Source organism: Sorex araneus, chromosome 3, assembly GCF_027595985.1.
Source record: "Sorex araneus isolate mSorAra2 chromosome 3, mSorAra2.pri, whole genome shotgun sequence".
NCBI lineage: Eukaryota > Metazoa > Chordata > Mammalia > Eulipotyphla > Soricidae > Sorex > Sorex araneus.
Window position 1 is genome coordinate 37,288,201 of NC_073304.1, and position 18,492 is coordinate 37,306,692.

General features: G+C 37.5%; 1 protein-coding gene across 1 annotated transcript in view; it reads left to right on the forward strand.

Annotated features, from left to right (window-relative positions):
* KCNH5 (potassium voltage-gated channel subfamily H member 5) overlaps positions 1-18,492 on the forward strand; it is a 349,253-nt gene that overhangs the window by 219,334 nt on the left and 111,427 nt on the right. Inside the window, exon 8 of the mRNA XM_004612371.2 lies at positions 14,879-15,078. Coding sequence (XP_004612428.1) covers positions 14,879-15,078 — 200 coding nt within the window. The remainder of the gene's footprint in view (positions 1-14,878; positions 15,079-18,492) is intronic.

Sequence of the window (18,492 nt, forward strand, 5' to 3'; positions counted from 1 at the left end):
ATCATGCTGAATCCCCTTCGGCACCCGGCTTGCTCATATGCTTGTCCTTCATCTATTGTTCTGCCTGTTCTATTCAGATTGACACGAGTGAACAACTTGTAGATGACAGACAGCAGGCAGATTGGGCAATAGTTGCCAATGTTGTGGATGTCTCCTTTCTTGTACAACAGAATGGTTCTACTGGTTTTCCACAGAGACAGAACCTTGCATTCAGACTGGTAGCGTGTGGAGAGTCGAGCCAGTGTATTGATGAATACTGGCGGCAGATTCTTCAGGTATTCAGGTCTGTCCTTGTATGGTCCAGGTGCTGTACGCATCTTTACCAATGAAATGGCGTGTCAGATTTCAGAAGGGAGAACATTGGGAACAACATATCCATCCTGCAGAATTTGGTATGTGTGCACGTGGACGTGGCTGTCAAAGAGATCCGAGTAGAAGTCGTGAATAATCTTCTCCATTGCCTTTCTGGAAGATGTGATATATCCATCGGGACATTGGAGGGCAGTCATCTTGGTCTTGTAGTTGGCGAAGGACAGGCGAGCATTGCTAATACTTTTCCTGGCTTATGCTGCACTGGCCAACACTGCTGCTCTTCTCTCTTTGAGGTCTTCCTTTATCGCATCTCTGCACAGCTTTGTGAGCTCGGATGTTAGCTTATGGTTGCCTGAGGTTCGAGCCAAACCACGCTGACATATGAGCTTGAGAGTTTCCGAAGACAGGCGTCTGTTTGTGGCTTTCTCTCTCTCAGCATTCTTCACACAGACATGGAGGTGCTTAACCAGTCGATCGTATTCCTCGTCGATGTTGTCAAGGACGGCATCTTCCACATTGCCGCAGTAGTGGCAAAGAGCTCCCAGTTGGTGGTCATTCTGGGAGTTGCCTTCTTAGACTTAAATTTTGCAGACTTTTGTCCCCGCTCTGTGAATTAGAATTTTGCATGAAGGAGATGGTGTTCCAATCCCATTTGGAATTTTGGGACAACAGTGACATCAGTCAGGCAAAACCTTCAATTGAATATGATGTGGTCATTTTCATTGTTGAACTGTCCACCGGGAGACTCCCATGTCCAGCGTTTAGATTCAGCCTTCTAGAACTGTGAGTTACCATGGATGGTCTTGGTCTACATGATGAATTCAGACAGTCTCTCACCCTGATCGTTCCATTCTAGGCCATTTTTCACAATGTGGAGTTCTTCGGGCAACCTTCTCGGACCTATCTTGGCATTAAAATCACCAACAATGATCTGGTAGAAAGTGTGGTCTTCTTTATAGAACTTCTCCAGTTCCATGTAGAACCTCTCAATTTCTTTTTCATCATAGTTGGAAGTTGGTGCGGAGACGATGAAGATAGAAACTGCAGGCAGTGAGCCACATCTATTCAAGCGTAATCGTCCAATTTGGGTTGTTAGTTATTCGAATGAATTGATGCTCATGGCCAAGTTCGTGTTGACAAGGACACTAATGCCACCAACGCCTCTGTTGTTGCATGTTCCGAGGAACAATTCTTCTCCAGTATCAAAAATGGCATGATTATAGTCAGTTATAATCATGGAATTAGGTATAACTGTGAAACTTGCTTATATTTTTTATGTTTAAAATAAAATAGTTTTTTCTTTATCCTAACATTTCACTAATGGGCAATTAATTCAGATAATAAGGCAACTAGCTTGTATTACTGGAATTCCTCCTTCAAAATTTTAGCATTCATAACAAGGATGGTATAATAAATAATACTCAATATTTGACTCCACCTAAAGTAACTAATGAGATTGGTTTTTGTACGTATGACTTTATTCACATACTATAAAGTATAGGGACATAGATTAAGTGAAGACCTGGAAAAAGAAAATATCTGGATCCCATAAATTCCTAAAGGCTGCCTACATATATGTATTATTGCAAAAAGATCAGGACAACCAGAAGCAATTATAAAAGATCTGGAAGGAGAATAAGACTTTGAAACTGAGGATTCTAAAGGTAGCTTGTTCACTTTTCACTAAAACCATCTGAACTCTTTTCAAATATCTTAACAGATTGGGTAACACATGCAATCATAGATGGAATATTTTCCTTCTAGATCTTGAATATTATTGCTAAAGGTAGATTTCAGTGACTATAAATAGAAAAGATTGAGCAAATGGCTTTAAAGGTTACCAGATGCATTGCTATATCAATATTTCAAGTTGCTCAGTCTAAAATGCTTACTTTCTGAGATTTAGAAAAGGAAGAAATTAGAAAAAATAAATATTGAATATCAATATGAATAGGCACAAAAAGTTTTAAAAATGTCAATTGTTAATAAAGAGATGAATACGACCAATGTGAATTAAGGATAAAACAAATGTAGTAACTAGAGAATATAAATTTATTGGGTACTTATATCTCACCTCTTCCATGAGCAGTTCATAAGTATCAGCACTGAATTATACTTAACTCAAAATAGAATTTCGTCTAACTACAAATTATTTAATCATGATAATGAAACCATATTTCATTTATATCTCATACTGGCTATATGTCTGATTACATTTTAAAAATATAAAGGTAAAGGATTATTAGTCTTATTTCAAAGGCTTTAGGAGAGTTAAAGACTAATAATTTCAATTGGAAGTAGTCATTATTTATTTATCTGCTTTTTGGGCCACACCCAGCTATGGCTCTGTACTCAGGAATCACTCCTGGCAGTGCTCGGGGGATCATATGGGATGCTGGAAATTGAACCCAGATCGGCCAATGCAAGGCAAACACCCTACCTGCTCCAGCCCAGTCATTATTATTTAAAAGCAAGAATTATGTTTGTCTTTTTAATATTCATAGGTAGTGTGGGTATTCAATAAGAATGTAGTCTACTGAATTCAACAATGCTTAGATAAATAATGAACTCTGCATTGAGCTATGGCATTATTTGATACTTTAACTTAGATCTTTAAATTTTATACATGGTTTTAATTTTACGTTTTTAAAATAAAAATAGTTTTGAGTTTCCAAATATAAATATACATTTAAAGATTATTTTTCAAAATATGACATTGAACTGCACTTTACACTCCATTTTTAATTACACTCCCTTTTCATATTCTCTACCTATTGAACACAAACATATAGCTGCTGCATTTGGAGATGTTCATTCCATTGAAAGCAAATGGAATGTCAGGGACTAGTTTGTTTCTCATGAACATTGTCTTGGTGAGATTCAGCTGCAGTCCTACCTCTCCACACTCGCAGTCAAAGTCGGCCAGCATTTGTGCCACTTGGCAAATGTTTGGTGTTATTAGAACAATGTCATCAGAGTAGTGGAAGTGGTGTAGTTGCCAACCATCTATCTTCACTCCCGTTCCTTCCCATTCCAGCCATAGCATGACATTCTTGAGGGTGGCATTGAAGAGTTTCTATGAAATGGTACCATCCTGCCAAACTCCTCTCTTTACATCAATGATCACTTCCTTGTAGAATGGTGAGATCCTGGTGGTGAATCCGTAATACAGCTCATGGAGGATCTTGATGTACTGAGTTTGAATGCCCTGTTTGGCTAGGGCTTCGATGACCGCCTCAGTCTCAACAGAATCGAAGGCCTTCTTTAAGTCGATAAACGTTAGACAGAGCGGCATCTTGAACTCTCGCTCAACTTCAATGGGTTTGGTCACCATGTGGATATGGTCGATTGTGCTGTATCCTTTTTAGAACCCAGTTTGCTCACATGGTTGTCCTTCATCTAGTGTTCTGCCTCTTCTATTCAGGATGACTCAAGTGAACAACTTGTAGACGACAGACAACAGGCAGATTGGGTGATAGTTGCTGATGTCGTGGATGTCTCCCTTCTTATACAAAAGGATGGTCCTGCTGGTTTTCCATTGGGATGGACTCTTGCATTTAGACAGGTAGCACGTGAAAGCTGAGCCAGTGTATTGATGAGTTCTGGTGGCAGATTCTTCAGGTGTTTGGGTCTGACCTTGTCTGGACCAGGTGCTCTATGCATCTTTACCGACAAAATGGTGGACATTGGGAATGACATATCCATCCTTCAAAATTTGGTATGTGGGCAGGTCGATGTCGCTGTCAAAGAGATATGAGTAGAAGTCATGAATAATCCTCTCCATTGCCCTTCTGGAAGATGTGATAGATCCATCAGGACATCGGAGGGCAGTCATCTTGGTCTTTTTGATAAAGGACAAGCGAGCATTGTGAATACTTTTCCCAGCTTCTGCCGCATAAACCAACACTGCTATTCTCTTTTTGAGGTCTTCCCTTATCACTTCTCTGCACAGCTTTGCAAGCTCGGACTTTAGCTTGTGATTGCCTGAGGCTCGTGCCAAACCACATTGGCGAATGAGCTCAGAAGTTTCTGTGGCTTTCCCACTCTCAGCATTCTTTGCGCAGTCATGGAAGTGCTGAATCAGTTGATTGTATTCCTCATCGATGTTGTCAAGGACGGCATCTTCCCATGTTGCCGCAATAGTGCCAAAGAGCTCCCAGTTGGTGTTCGTTCTGGGAGTTTTCTTCTTAAACTTAAACTCTGTAGTCCTTTCTCCCCACTGTGTGAAGTAGAATTTTGCACGAAGGAGATGGTGGTTCGATTCTGTTTGGAATTTTGGTACAAAACTTAGCATGAAGAACGACTTGGCAAGAGGAAGAGAGCAGCATGGAATGCCTTCAAGATTATTGAAGAAGTTGTTAAGAGGATGAAGAACCTCCAACTCTGGGCTCATCTTTTTGATTCCACCATTCTTCCTGCACTAACATATGCCTCAGAGACCTGGGCCCTTTGAAACAGGATGAGAACACTATTTGGGCATCCCAAAGAGGAATCAAAAGAGCTATGCTTGGAATATCACGTTTCACTCAAGTGAGAGAAGGAATCTGGAGTTCTGACTTCCGTCAATGGTCAAGGATCAGGTATGCTGTCTCATTTGCCGAGGCATCGAAAATCAGATGGGCCAGACAAGTAATGCGATTTAGAGACTGCTGCTGAACTAGAGCTGTTACTGACTGGATTCGAAGAGACGTTAAAAGACCACATGGCCACCCACCTACGAGATGGTCAGACTTCTTCGTCAAAACCCTGAACGAATGGTTTGAGGCTCTTTGTGTTCCTGGAGCGAGCAGATAGCATTGGACTATGCTAGCACATGACAGGGATAAATGGAGACATTACTGGCTCCAGCTTGAGCAAATCGAAGATCAAAGGGATGATAAGTGATACAAGTGATACACAAATGTTTTGTTATAGGGGCTGGAGCGATAGCATGTGGGTAGGGAATTTGCCTTGCATGCGACAGACCCAGGTTCGATTCCCAGTATTCCTTTATGGTCCCCTGAGCACCATCCTGAGTGATTCTGAGTGCAGAGCCAGGAGTATACCCTGAGCATCGCTGGGTGTGACCCAAAAAGAAAATAAATGTTTTGTTATATTTTAAATTGCTATAGTTGCAAGACTAATTGAAATTAGTGGCTTATAAGTCCATCCTATTTTACTTCATCTGAAATTTATGCAAGACTAGGAGGACATTAAATTATTTCTAGGTTATCTGGTATTTTCCAGAATGGCTTAAATTGTGGATCTAAAAATTCCAGTTCTAACTTGACTAAATTACATACATGGCTGGTATGCTAATATTGTTAAGACATACACTGTCATAAAAACATAGATCACTGGAGCATTTTATGGCTATCATTATTATAGATACTAATAGAAAAGAAAGTGATGGTTCAACCACTGCCTATCCTCAAGTCTTACCAAATATATCTTCTCATATAAATAGTTTACATGAGAATCACTCAATTGAGGCTTGCTTGGGGTTCAGTGACTTTAATTTCCTATCTAGAAGAATGGTTGGATTGCCATACATTATTGCCTTAATTACTATTATTGGAAGCCAGATTCCAATGCAAAAATCCCAGCAGTAAGGAATTAGAAGTTCCAGTTTCTTAAAATCTGTGGTCAAATATTGGCACATAGACATAGTTACCATATTTTATTAGTTAATCATTGAATATGCCTAGATCAAGGAAAATAACTATGGATCCCTCCTCTTAATGGAAGGAGTGTTGAAGAGATTGTAACCGTTTTTGATGTACTATAATTATGTTCAGTAGATGTAGTTCAAGCGATTGAATATGTTGACGGTAGAACTGATAGGAATTAGATGAAGAAAATGGATTAAGATATGAATTTAACAATATATTTAACAATGTATATGAATACTTTTCCATTTGCTGATATGAAAGGTATGTTTTGTTATTGAAAAGAACTTATAAATTATGAGTTCTCTTTTGACCATATTAGGTTTTAATGACTGCTATGCATCAGGAGATTTATGTGCTTGTAATTAAGGGGAAAGGTATATCTTGAAGATTATATGGCATAGAGACAATGACTTATTGTACTTTGTGTGAAAGTTCTTACTCATTAATTGTAAAAAACTAAGGCACGCCGAGGGGTGTGCGCACTTGAGGGCTCTCCAGGCGGCTCTGTCTCACCGCCTGAATTCGGTGCCCCGGAACCGCTGTGTGTGCTGTCGGTCGAGGGCAGGCGACGGAAGGAAGAAGGCCAGACTGGTTGCTCAATCAATTTATTTCATTCTCTCTCTCTGCTTCTCTCCCGGCTCTGGATCTCTCTCTGGATCTCTGGATCTGGCCCCCAACCCACTCTTACAGCATAGTTAAATCTCCCCAGCATGAGGGGGTTGGGGCCTACTCCTAGGTGTGGTCACCATCAATAGGGCTGAGGTTCCTTTCCCTTAGGGGATGCTTCTCCTAGGACTTAATTCTCTTTCAGCAGGAGGATCCACCCAAGGGTAGAGTCCCATGAGTGTGTTTCTCTTCTCCTCAGCCAGCAAACATATAAGAATTCATAATATTTATCATTTTGTATGGACACAATAAGAGATGCATTAAAGCTTATGGAATTGCTCTCCTGGGGCCATCTCAATCTCAGACTACAGTGCTCAGGTCAGATCAGTCTTTCTTATCCCTAGCAAGGTCCTAGTCTCATCATTACTTTTGGATCATGACAGCATTTGTCTATGATCAAGCTCTTAACTTATAGTTAAGAATTAGTCACTTTGGCCAGGCCCATCTCGATGCCAGGGTAGCACACAACTCACCGCTTGCTCTGGATCTGTCCCGTCCCCTGTCAGGACCCTGCTTTTAAGGTGCCAGGAACTGAGGGCAACTGAGGCTTAAGTGGAGAAAGCAGATGCCCAGGAGGGAATAATATTCGAAGCCAATTAAATCCCAAATTACAAAAGCATGATATTGTCTTCTCGTGTCCAAACAAAAAGGACATTGCTTTAAAGTAAATTATTCAAAAGGCACAAGAAGAGGAGAAAGGCAATATTAACTTATATAATATAAACTCAGTATCCTAGGAAGGTCTGACCTTACAAATTAGCAGTCATATTAGGGGGAGAAGCTGATTCACTCTTTTGGAGAAGAGAGCATAGAGAAGTAATTACAGCTAAACAAAGGGATGGGAGAGATTCGGGAACACCTTGATGGGTGAGACTGGGGTAAGCCTAAACTCCGGGAAAAACCGGGACAAGCTACTCATGGCAAGTGGGGAGAGGACAAAGTAATGTCATTCTACAATTAATGAGTACTTTTTTGTTCTTGGAATGCAGACTTTGTTTAAAATCATTATTGTTGCTAGATGTAGAATATTGATCATACTTATTTTCATTATATTTTAGTATAGTTTTAAATTAAAATTAAATTTTAGAATTTTTAAAATGTATTGTATATATCTATTCATGAAGTACAACTTTATAAGATATATACCAAAAAATAAATGGATACTGATAAAATATGAAAAACTTCTGTACTTAATTGTCCTATGTTTTTACTTATTTTTCTGGTTTGGATTAATGCTTATACTTATGTAAAATACTATCAGTAAGTAACTACATAAGGTATATCTAAATTTTCTGCCATGGTTTTTTGCAGCTTAATTCAAATTATTAAATTTTTAAAAATAAACATGCATATAATGGAATCTTTAATCTTAAAATATGGCATCTAGTGTGGAACATCTCATTCACATAAAAGTGGAAGACCGAAGTGGAATCATTTAAAAATTATAAGTGCTTATGCTGATTACATTCTTTCAATACTGTAAACTCCTAATAAGTTGGTAGTTTTCTTTATATTTTGGTGCTTAAAATTTCATATGAATGGTATATATGCATATTTAATGTCACAGGACGACAAAATATGTGATAATTTGTTAAACCGAAAGGCAGTTTAAGATGCATTGGAAAATACAGCCTTTACAAGCATTCTAGGGAGCTAATTAAGTCAAACATGTCTAAATAGTTGGTAGTTCTATAATATTTGTCAATAACTTATAAGTTGCCCCAGAAGCAAGCTTCCTACTAAAGATCAGTTTTCCTGCTCTCATTTCTATTGCCATTGGCATTTGGTATTCCCCTACAAAGTGTATTTATATCCCACATATGAGAGATGTCAGTTTTAGTTTGTTCCTCTTTCTCTGACTTCACTCAACATGATACTCTACAGATCCATCCATATTATAGCAAATTGCATGACTATCTTTTCTTATGGCCAGTAGTATTCCATTGATATATATATGTACACACATATACATATATACATACATATATAATATATATCTCATGTATATATATCATAGTTTGTTTATCCAGAAATCTGTTTATCGGCATTTGGGTTGTTTTTGTTCTTGATTAGTGTATATAGTACTGCAGTGAACATAGGAACGCAAATATCTTTTCTGCATTGTACTTTTGGGACCTTCAGGTATATATATATTTTTAAATTTTTTTATTAGTTTATTTTTAATTAGAGAGTCATCGTGAGGGTACAGTTACAGATCCATACATCTTTGTGCTCATGTTTCCCCCATACAAAGTTCGATAACCCATCCCTTCACCAGTGCCCATTCTCCACCACCAGTAAACCCAACATCCCTCCCCCCCCAGTCCCGTCTCCCCCCACCCCACCCTGCCACTATGGCAGGGAATTCCCTTTTGTTCTCTCTCTCTGATTAGGTATTGTGGTTTGCAATAAAGGTGTTGAGTGGCCATTGTGTTCAGTCTCTAGTCTGTATTCGGCCCGCATCACCCTTCCCCCACATGACCTCCGACCACATTTTACTTGGTGGTCCCTTCTCTGAGTTACCCAGAATGAGAGACCAGCATCCAAGCCATGGAGACAACCTCCTGGTACTTATTTCTACAATTCTTGGGTGTTAGTCTTATAGTCTATTATTCTATATTCCACAGATGAGTGCAATCTTTCTATGTCTGTCTCTCTCTTTCTGACTCAGTTCACTTAGCATAATACTTTCCATGTTGATCCACTTATATGCAAACGTCATGACCTCATTTTTTCTAACAGCTGCATAGTATTCCATTGTATAGATGTACCAGAGTTTCTTCAACCAGTCATCTGTTCTAGGGCACTCGGGTTTTTTCCAGATTCTGGCTATTGTAAACAGTGCTGCGGTGAACATATAAGTGCAGATGTCACTTCGACTATACTTTTTGGCTTCTCTGGGATATATTCCCAGCAGTGGTATTACTGGGTCAAATGGGAGCTCAACCTCTAGTTTTTTGAGAATCGTCCATATTGTTTTCCGAAAGGGCTGAACTAGCCGGCATTCCCACCAGCAGTGTAGAAGGGTCCCTTTCTCCCCACATCCTCTCCAACAGCGGTTGCTTTTGTTCTTTTGGATGTGTGCTAGTCTCTTTGGTGTGAGGTGGTATCTCGTGGTTGTTTTGATCTGCATCTCTCTGATGATTAGTGATGTAGAGCACTTTTTCATGTGCCTTTTGGCCATTCGTATCTCTTCCTTGGTAAAGTTTCTGTTCATTTCTTCACCCCATTTTTTCATGGGGTTGGATGTTTTCTTCTTGTAGAGTTCAACCAGTGCTTTATATACCTTCAGGTATATTTTCAGGAGTGAAATCGTGGGGTCATTAAAAGATGACCAGAATACAAATACAACCAAGTCTGGGGGAAATTATTTGTCCACCACTCATCCAAGTGCTCAGAGAAGACCATTTGGGATGCCAAAGTTTAATACACACAATATATAAAACATACATGTGTATATATGTATGTATATACATATTATATATATTTATGTATGTATACATATGGTAGAACTCTACAAGATAAAACTTCCAACCCTATCAAAAAATGAGGATAATATATAAATAGGAACTTCCTCAAAGAAAGACAAATATCTAAAAATCATATGCAAAAATACTCCATCATTAGTTATCAGGGGAATGCAAATCTAAACAATAATCATATATTACTTTGCCACAGAGATAGCACTAATCAGAAACAATAGAAACCAGTGTTGGTAAGGATGTGGGCTTTATTTTTTAAAAAAAAATATGAATTTGCCATTGGTTTACAATACTGTGTAAGGTCCTAGAATTCAGTTTCACATTCCAATGTGATAACTATTCACAACGATATTTATAGTTGCTATTCATCATTATCTAGTTATCTAGTTTTCCTTTCCTCTCCCCATTCCTTCCATTCCCCTTCACTTTTCACTCTTATAATTCTCCTCTTTTTTCAGAATTTAAGAAAATGACAGCAATATTTTGTTAACTCATAAAATATCATTTTGTAAAGTAGTTTTGGGGGGCTTACCCAGTAGTGCTTAGTGTTTATTCCTGGTTCTATGCTCACAAATTACTACCAGTGGTGCCCAGAGAAGACCACTTGGGATGCCAAGGATCAAACCAAAGCCATCCATATTCCATCCATATGCCAGGCATATGTCGTAACTCCTGTACTGTCTCTTCAACCTAAAAGTGCTTATTATTTTGAAAAGTTCCCATTTTCATTTTCTAAAACTGTGAAATGCCATATCAGTTAAATGATTCTGTCAATAATTTTATTTCTTTGTTTTTCTTAATTCTGTTGTTAGTGGAATAGAATTCCAAGATTACTTCTTCAAATATTTTGTCCACAAATATAGATATTCACATTTTAAAGACTCTATTAAGAAATGTCAGCAATATATTCTTTCATATTTATTTTAAACAAAATGTCATTATCCTTAGAAACATTAGGTGGGATCAAAATCCCTAAATTAAAGCAAGATAAGTAAATGTATATAAACTTTCCATTGTTAAACAGAACTTTTTTTTATTAATTAGTTTATTTTTAATTAGAGAGTCATCGTGAGGGTACAGTTACAGATCCATACATCTTTATGCTCATGCTTCCCCCATACAACGTTCAATAACCCATCCCTTCACCAGTGCCCATTCTCCACCACCCGTAAACCCAACATCCCTCCCCCCCTCCCCAGGCCCCTCTCCCCCCACCCCACCCTGCCACTATGGCAGGGAATTCCCTTTTGTTCTCTCTCTCTGATTAGGTGTTGTGGTTTGCAATAGAGGTGTTGAGTGGCCATTGTGTTCAGTCTCTAGTCTGTATTCGGCCCGCCTCACCCTTCCCCCACATGACCTCCAACCACATTTTACTTGGTGGTCCCTTCCCTGAGTTACCCAGAGTGAGAGACCAGCCTCCAAGCCATGGAAACAATCTCCTGGTACTTATTTCTACTATTCTTGTGCGTTAGTCTTATAGTCTGTTATTCTATATTCCACAGATGAGTGCAATCTTTCTATGTCTGTCTCTCTCTTTCTGACTCATTTCACTTAGCATGATACTTTCCATGTTGATCCACTTATATGCAAACGTCATGACCTCATTTTTTCTAACAGCTGCATAGTATTCCATTGTATAGATGTACCAGAGTTTCTTCAACCAGTCATCTGTTCTAGGGCACTCGGGTTTTTTCCAGATTCTGGCTATTGTAAACAGTGCTGCGGTGAACATATAAGTGCATATGTCACTTCGACTATACTTTTTGGATTTTCTGGGATATATTCCCAGCAGTGGTATTGCTGGGTCAAAATTAAACAGAACTTTTTAAATACTTATTGGACACCTGTTCATTAAAATTATTTTCTGAAATAGATTAAATATTTTAGACTCCTCTCTTGATATATCTTACTTCATTTCCTTTAAAATTGGATTTTGTTGATTGGGGAGTCACTCATGATGATGCTCAGGGGACCATATGGTGCTAGGGACGGACTTGGACCTCTTGCATGGAGAGCATATACTTCAACTGGTTGAGCTATATCTTAAGCCCCTGTAGTAGCACTGTTATCCCCTTGTTCATCGATTTGCTTAAGTAACATCTCCACTGTGAGACTTATTGTTACTGTTCTTGGCATAGCGAAAAAGCCACAGGCAGCTTGCCGGGCTCTGCCGTGCAGGCAAGATACTCTCGGTAGCTTGCCGGGCTCTCTGAGACAGACAAAGGAATCAAATCTGGGTTGGCTGTGTGCAAGGCAAACGCCCTACCCACTGTGCTCTTGCTCCAGTCTGGATTTTGTTGATGAAACTGCAAAATAAAACAGCAAATATTCATGTAATGGTCATTCTTTTTTTAATGCATGCCGGATATAGAATATGTCATTGTTGTGTTAATTTGCCCTAATTATTGCCTTCATTAGTGTATTGCCCCTTTTCCTCTCTCCAGAGAAGCTGTCAGTAATTTTACAAGCACCTTAATTCACCAAATTTATCTTAATCTTTCTTTTGTGCTTTACCGCTCATTTTCACAATTCCTTAAGTCAGGGTTGCTTACTTTTAAGTCAAACTTTCTGGAAATCCTGGACTTTGTAGTGAATTACTTGCTTTACTCTTTATCCTATAGCTTTTTCCTATTTTACCAGAGAGCAGTGTTCTTATCTTAAACATAGAAAGACCATTAATGCTGTGCTCCTAATATCTGGGAGTTGATTGACTCTGAAATATATCTACTCCTGGACATCCCTCATAATTACTTGACTCGGGTGTTGGTTGCCATAGTTCCTAACACCCAAAAAAGGGATCCCACCATCAGCCTTTGATGGACTCAGGGCAAGTGGCAAAGCTACACCTACACTGGCATCAAAATGAGACAGTCTTCAAAGCATCAAAGGTACTGATATGACTGTCATGACTTAAAGAGACAGGATCCCCAGGGGGAAGGAAAAACTGAAATGGCCGGAGAACTTAGTCTGGGATTTTCGGTAAAAGCCTTACTTGCTCTCAGAGAACTAAGAGCCCAGAGAGCTAAGTCTTGGAATCTCTATCTCTTACTGTGTTTATCCAAATATCTGCAAGTATTAATAAGAAATAAACTTAATTGTTTTCTATGTACAACTAAAGGGAAAGTGAAAAGCAATGTAGATGTCCCTGGGAGACAGAGTGTCTCCTTGAATTAATCCCCCTAAGGGAATTGCATCTGTGGAAACACTTTACCTCTGTAAATGATCAATCACATCTATGTGCAGTCCTATACCTCAAACCCTACCAGATCCTCTATCAGTATGTTAAGAGCTTTGCATTAAACAGGCCATTTTGGTCTGTGGTCCCTATCTCTGTTCCTCTGCTGCGGAGGACAGGGAGACAGTTCTACGCCACTGAATGTATGTGTCACTTACCCACAATCTGAACTCACAGTCTTGTTCATTATTTTTATCTAATACTTATTTGTGAAAAATGCCTATGCAATGCATGTTGTTACTAAGTTACTAACTAAAAGGTTATCTGTATATTTTTTGTTCGGCTTTTTGGTTTTGAGGGCCAGACCTGCCTGGCAGTGTTTAGTCCTGGTTCAGGGATCATTCCTGTCAGGTACTGGGAATTTATGTGGTGCTGGCATAAAGGTTGCCCATATACAAGGCAAGTACCTGTCTGCTGTAGTGTCACATTGCCACTTGTTTACAGATATTTAGGGGATAAATTATTATCTCTTTCTTTTGAAAGGAGCATACTGTTATTAAAGGTGAGCCCAAGAGAACAAGGTTGATGAAGATGGTCTGAGATGTACAGTTTGGGCAGAAACTCAATGTTTTTCAAAAACCTTTTAGAGGATCAGATCAACATCAGTATCTGACAAAATCTGGAGACGGCATTTAGTAAATTATTGGCTGAAGGAGGGAGTAATAGTTCAGATACTCAGATACATTAATGATTTCTTTCCAATACTTAGGTAAGAATACCTCAAATAGCTTTATTCTTAACTAAAGCAATGAAATAAAAAAAATGCTTATAGCACGTTTTTTAATTTCATACATACTACGAACATAATGTCTAAAATTTTAGGGAGTCTGAAGCTCTTGTTTTATTATATTTTATTTATTTATTTTTTGGGTCACACCCGGCGATGCACAGGGGTTACTCCTGGCTTTGCACTCAGGAATTACTCCTGGAGGTGTGCAGGGGACCAGGTCGGCTGCATGCAAGACAAACACCCTACCCGCTGTACTATCGCTCCATCCCCAGACGCTCTTATTTTAGATGTAAATCTAACTGTTTATTCCTGAATCCACCTGGAATTTGTCTGTGTGGCCTCTATTGATGATGTCCTATGAAGAATATTGATAAACAGGGAACTATTCCAAAAGCTAAAAGGAGCAAGAAATAAGGAATAACATGTATTTCTAAACTGGATAATCAATTTCTAAAAATTTTAACTTCATTAGGTATTAAGAAACATTCATATGAATTAAAGATAACTGTAGCCATAAAACTGAATTTTTTGAGCAAAAATCCATCTTTAGATTATTCAATTCCTCACAAAATTTACTAGCTGCCCTTTACGTTTTTTGTCAAATTGACTAAAATTACTAATGCTTATAAAGTCATGTTTATATTCACAGAGTGAATACCAAGTTCCAATCTGTATTCTTGTGGATGAATATGTACTAACCTCTAAAAGTTGTTAAATGTATGTTGGCAGGGTATATTCATTGATCAATATGCATTTTTTAATTGTGACATTTGTTTTACTTTTGTCATTCCTTTTCTTCCAGCTCTTCTTTATGCAACTATTTTTGGAAATGTTACCACGATTTTCCAGCAGATGTATGCCAACACCAACCGGTACCATGAGATGCTGAATAATGTACGGGACTTTCTGAAACTCTATCAGGTCCCCAAAGGTCTTAGTGAACGAGTGATGGATTATATTGTCTCAACATGGTCCATGTCAAAAGGCATTGACACAGAGAAGGTATGTGTTACTGTTTTTGTTATTATTTCAAAAGGCCCTTCAGATAGGTATAGTTTTCCTGCTTACATATTGCTTATATAATTGTTTCACAAATGGTGCTTTACATTTTGTAAGTGATATATCAATCATTTTATGAGTGCTTAAAAGAAACAAAGCACTCAACTATTAATCTTCAGTTAATACTAGTTATCATGCTCAATTTAGAAATTGTGATTTCCGAAAACAATTATTTTATTCTTTCCAACACATTCTCCTTTGCCTTGCTATTCAGAGTCATTTGCTATATTACTCAAATTCTGACACTATTGCCATTTCTCTTGCAAGATGACATTAATGTAGCACGCATACATGTTGACTTCTGTGAAACACTCCTGAAACTTATGTCATGTTATATGTAATGGGACTTCAATTAAGCATAAAATAGATGATTTTAAAGTGATAAAGAAATGTAATTTTATAAACTAAAAATTACATCTACGATGCTACCCTCTACTCACATACCTCCTTCTCTCATGCTTATAATTTATAATTCTTTATTTTTTATAAATTTATTCCTCCCTCTCTTGTTACATATCTTACATATCTAATTTCTCTTTTTTTCTTCTCATGAAACCTCTTCAAGTTTTTTCTGATTATCTCATATTTTTCTGATTATCTCATATTTGGGGCCAAAAATGAATTCAAAATCCTCCTTAAAAAATCAAAGAAACCAAATTTTAAAAAATCCTCACTTCTGACACCCAACTGATTCCCATAAAATATAGGAAATGACAAATATACAGAATTTTTGAGAAATCCAATCTCAAGTTATTTTACTTACAAGTTATCAGAGGACTAATAATGCCTATTTTCTACAAATCATTTTAGTGATTGAGGTGAAATTGTAGTTTTTCTTTAAGGTCTGCTTTATAAGTACTTTTCAGTGTCAAAGGGAATGAGCATATAATCAAAGTGGATGTTGAGTTAGAGGAATTTCATGAATAAGAAATAGGTAGTTTTAAGCCAGAGCAGGTTTTGTTAGTTTTAGCTAGAGCAGATGGTTGAAGGGGGGAGAAGGGATGGTAAAATGGACATAAAATGTAAGAGCAAGAATATGGGAAAAAGGTTTTCAGAGGAGGTGCAAGTGAAATTCTTAGGGATACTTGTGTGGAAGAATTAAAAAAAAGGTGAGATTTGCTCTTCTTTTAACAGTTTATTTTGTTACCAATTAATGTGTACATATTAATGTATACTCCAGCCACTTAATGGCACCTAGCGAGGGTTTCCAGAACTGTGTCCCTGGAGGTGTGACAGTTATTGTTTAAAGTAACAAATATTGGCTGTCCTCTGAAGTCTATATCCAGTGAAAATGAAATTAAGAGAAAACCAGTTGTCTAGTCAATCACCATCTTAGAAGCTTTACTTTGCAGAAAGTAAATTACAAAGGTGTCACAGGGTACATGACAAAACATCAGTAAAATGATGGAATAGAGTTTTTATATTACAGGAAAGAGTTCAATTTCAGCTTATATTTCAGATATAGTAGAAGGCAGATTTTTGATCTTATGTTCTTTGTATTCCTTAATATTTGCTGACTCCCTGAATGAGCAGTGGAGTCAAGCAAATTCTCTCAAGTTTTCCCCTTGAGGACCTCTTGCTCAGTTGCCTGCCTCATAAAATAGGGTGCACTACACTGGCATGGAGTGTGTGAAGAAGTGAACACGCCCTGTAGCAGGGGGTGATTTCTCAGTCCCCATAAGATTCTTTGTTTGCTTGCTTATTCAATATTTATAGATATAGAAATATACTTTTCTTATTTATTTGTGGGTCATACCCTGCAGTGCTCAGAACTTTCTTTTGGATCTGCACTCAGGGATCATTCCTAGTAGGACTCAGGGAAACATCTGGGATGCTGGGAATTGAACCTGGATTGCTGCGTGTAAGGCAAGTGCCCCACCTGCTATACTCTCACTCTGGCCCCAGAAGAAATGTACTTCTGATCACTAGAGTATCCAGGGAAAATGGAGAGAGAGAGAAAAATTTGAGAGGAATAATAAAGATGAAATTTGTTCTTTTTATTGAAATCAAAAGATGTTTGAAAAAATGAGTTTAAATATTAGTATGAATTAGTTTTTACTTAAGACAAAATGATAGTTGTGTCTTTTAGCAGAATGAAAATTTCTCAGAGAAGTTATTGACTGACAGGAAAAGCAGATTTAAATAACCATGGCAAAGATGAAAGTTTTGTGCTGTATGTATAAAGCCTCTCTAAAGTTTAACATAACGTGGCAAAAAAACTGTTTATGTTGGTATTAATTTATCCAATCTACTAGAAAAACCCTGACTCAGATTTACAAGTATTGTCAGTAATAACACTGTGAGTAAAGAAAATAAAAATCATATGCTAGATTGGGGATGGAAAGGGAAAGAGGAGATTCCCACTAATGGCATAGTCAATGATGCTGAATTTTTAAAGTATTTTTTTAGATTACAAACCATATGCTATCTTGGAGAGACAAAGAAAAGTCATCATACTCTGACTTAGAACAGAACCTAATAAATAGAGCAGAAATCCTTTATGCCTTGTTGGGCATCTAATTATTTGATAAATAATATATATGGCATGTAATAAGATTTGGTATTAAAGCATTGAACTAAATAATTTGCTGTGACACAAAAAGATGAAGCAGATATCTTAGTACTTCATTATAGATAAGAACTAAATATAAATAAAAAGGCACACACATTACAGAGATGGAATTGTATGTAATAAAAATGAGCAACATGTCTAAGAAAATATTTAACCAAAATTTCTCCTCATGGCCTAATATAAATATCAGAAGGACATTTATTTTAATGTTAAAACAAGAAACCATAAAGGATTGGGAAAATTACAAATACATTTATGTTCAAACTTATTAAAACAAGGTAATATAGAGCAGATTAGCTGAAAAATAAATTTAGTTAAAAATTTAAAGCCTATAACACCAAAATGCCATGAAAACAAACATTGATGAAGCATTTGCAACAAACATCACAAGTGAAAGGCTAATTGCTCTAATATATAAGACAAATATGTAAATTGATAACTAGAATACCAGGGGAGAAAAATATTAGGTAATTTATAGAACACAAAAATAATTTTTAAAATCTTATTTTTATTTGCTACGGATAAATATTGAAGCAGAAGGTAATCATGACAGTATGTCAAAATGATTAAAACACTGCCCAGTTTTAGCAAATACTGTTAGTGGCTATAATATCATATATCACTGTATCACTGTCATCCCATTGCTCATCGATTTGCTTGAGCGGGCCCAGTAACGTCTCCATTGTGAAACTTGTTGTTACTGTCTTTGGCATATCGGATACACCATGGGTAGCTTGCCAGGCTCTGCCATGTGGGCGAGATACTTTCAGTAGCTTGCCAGGCTC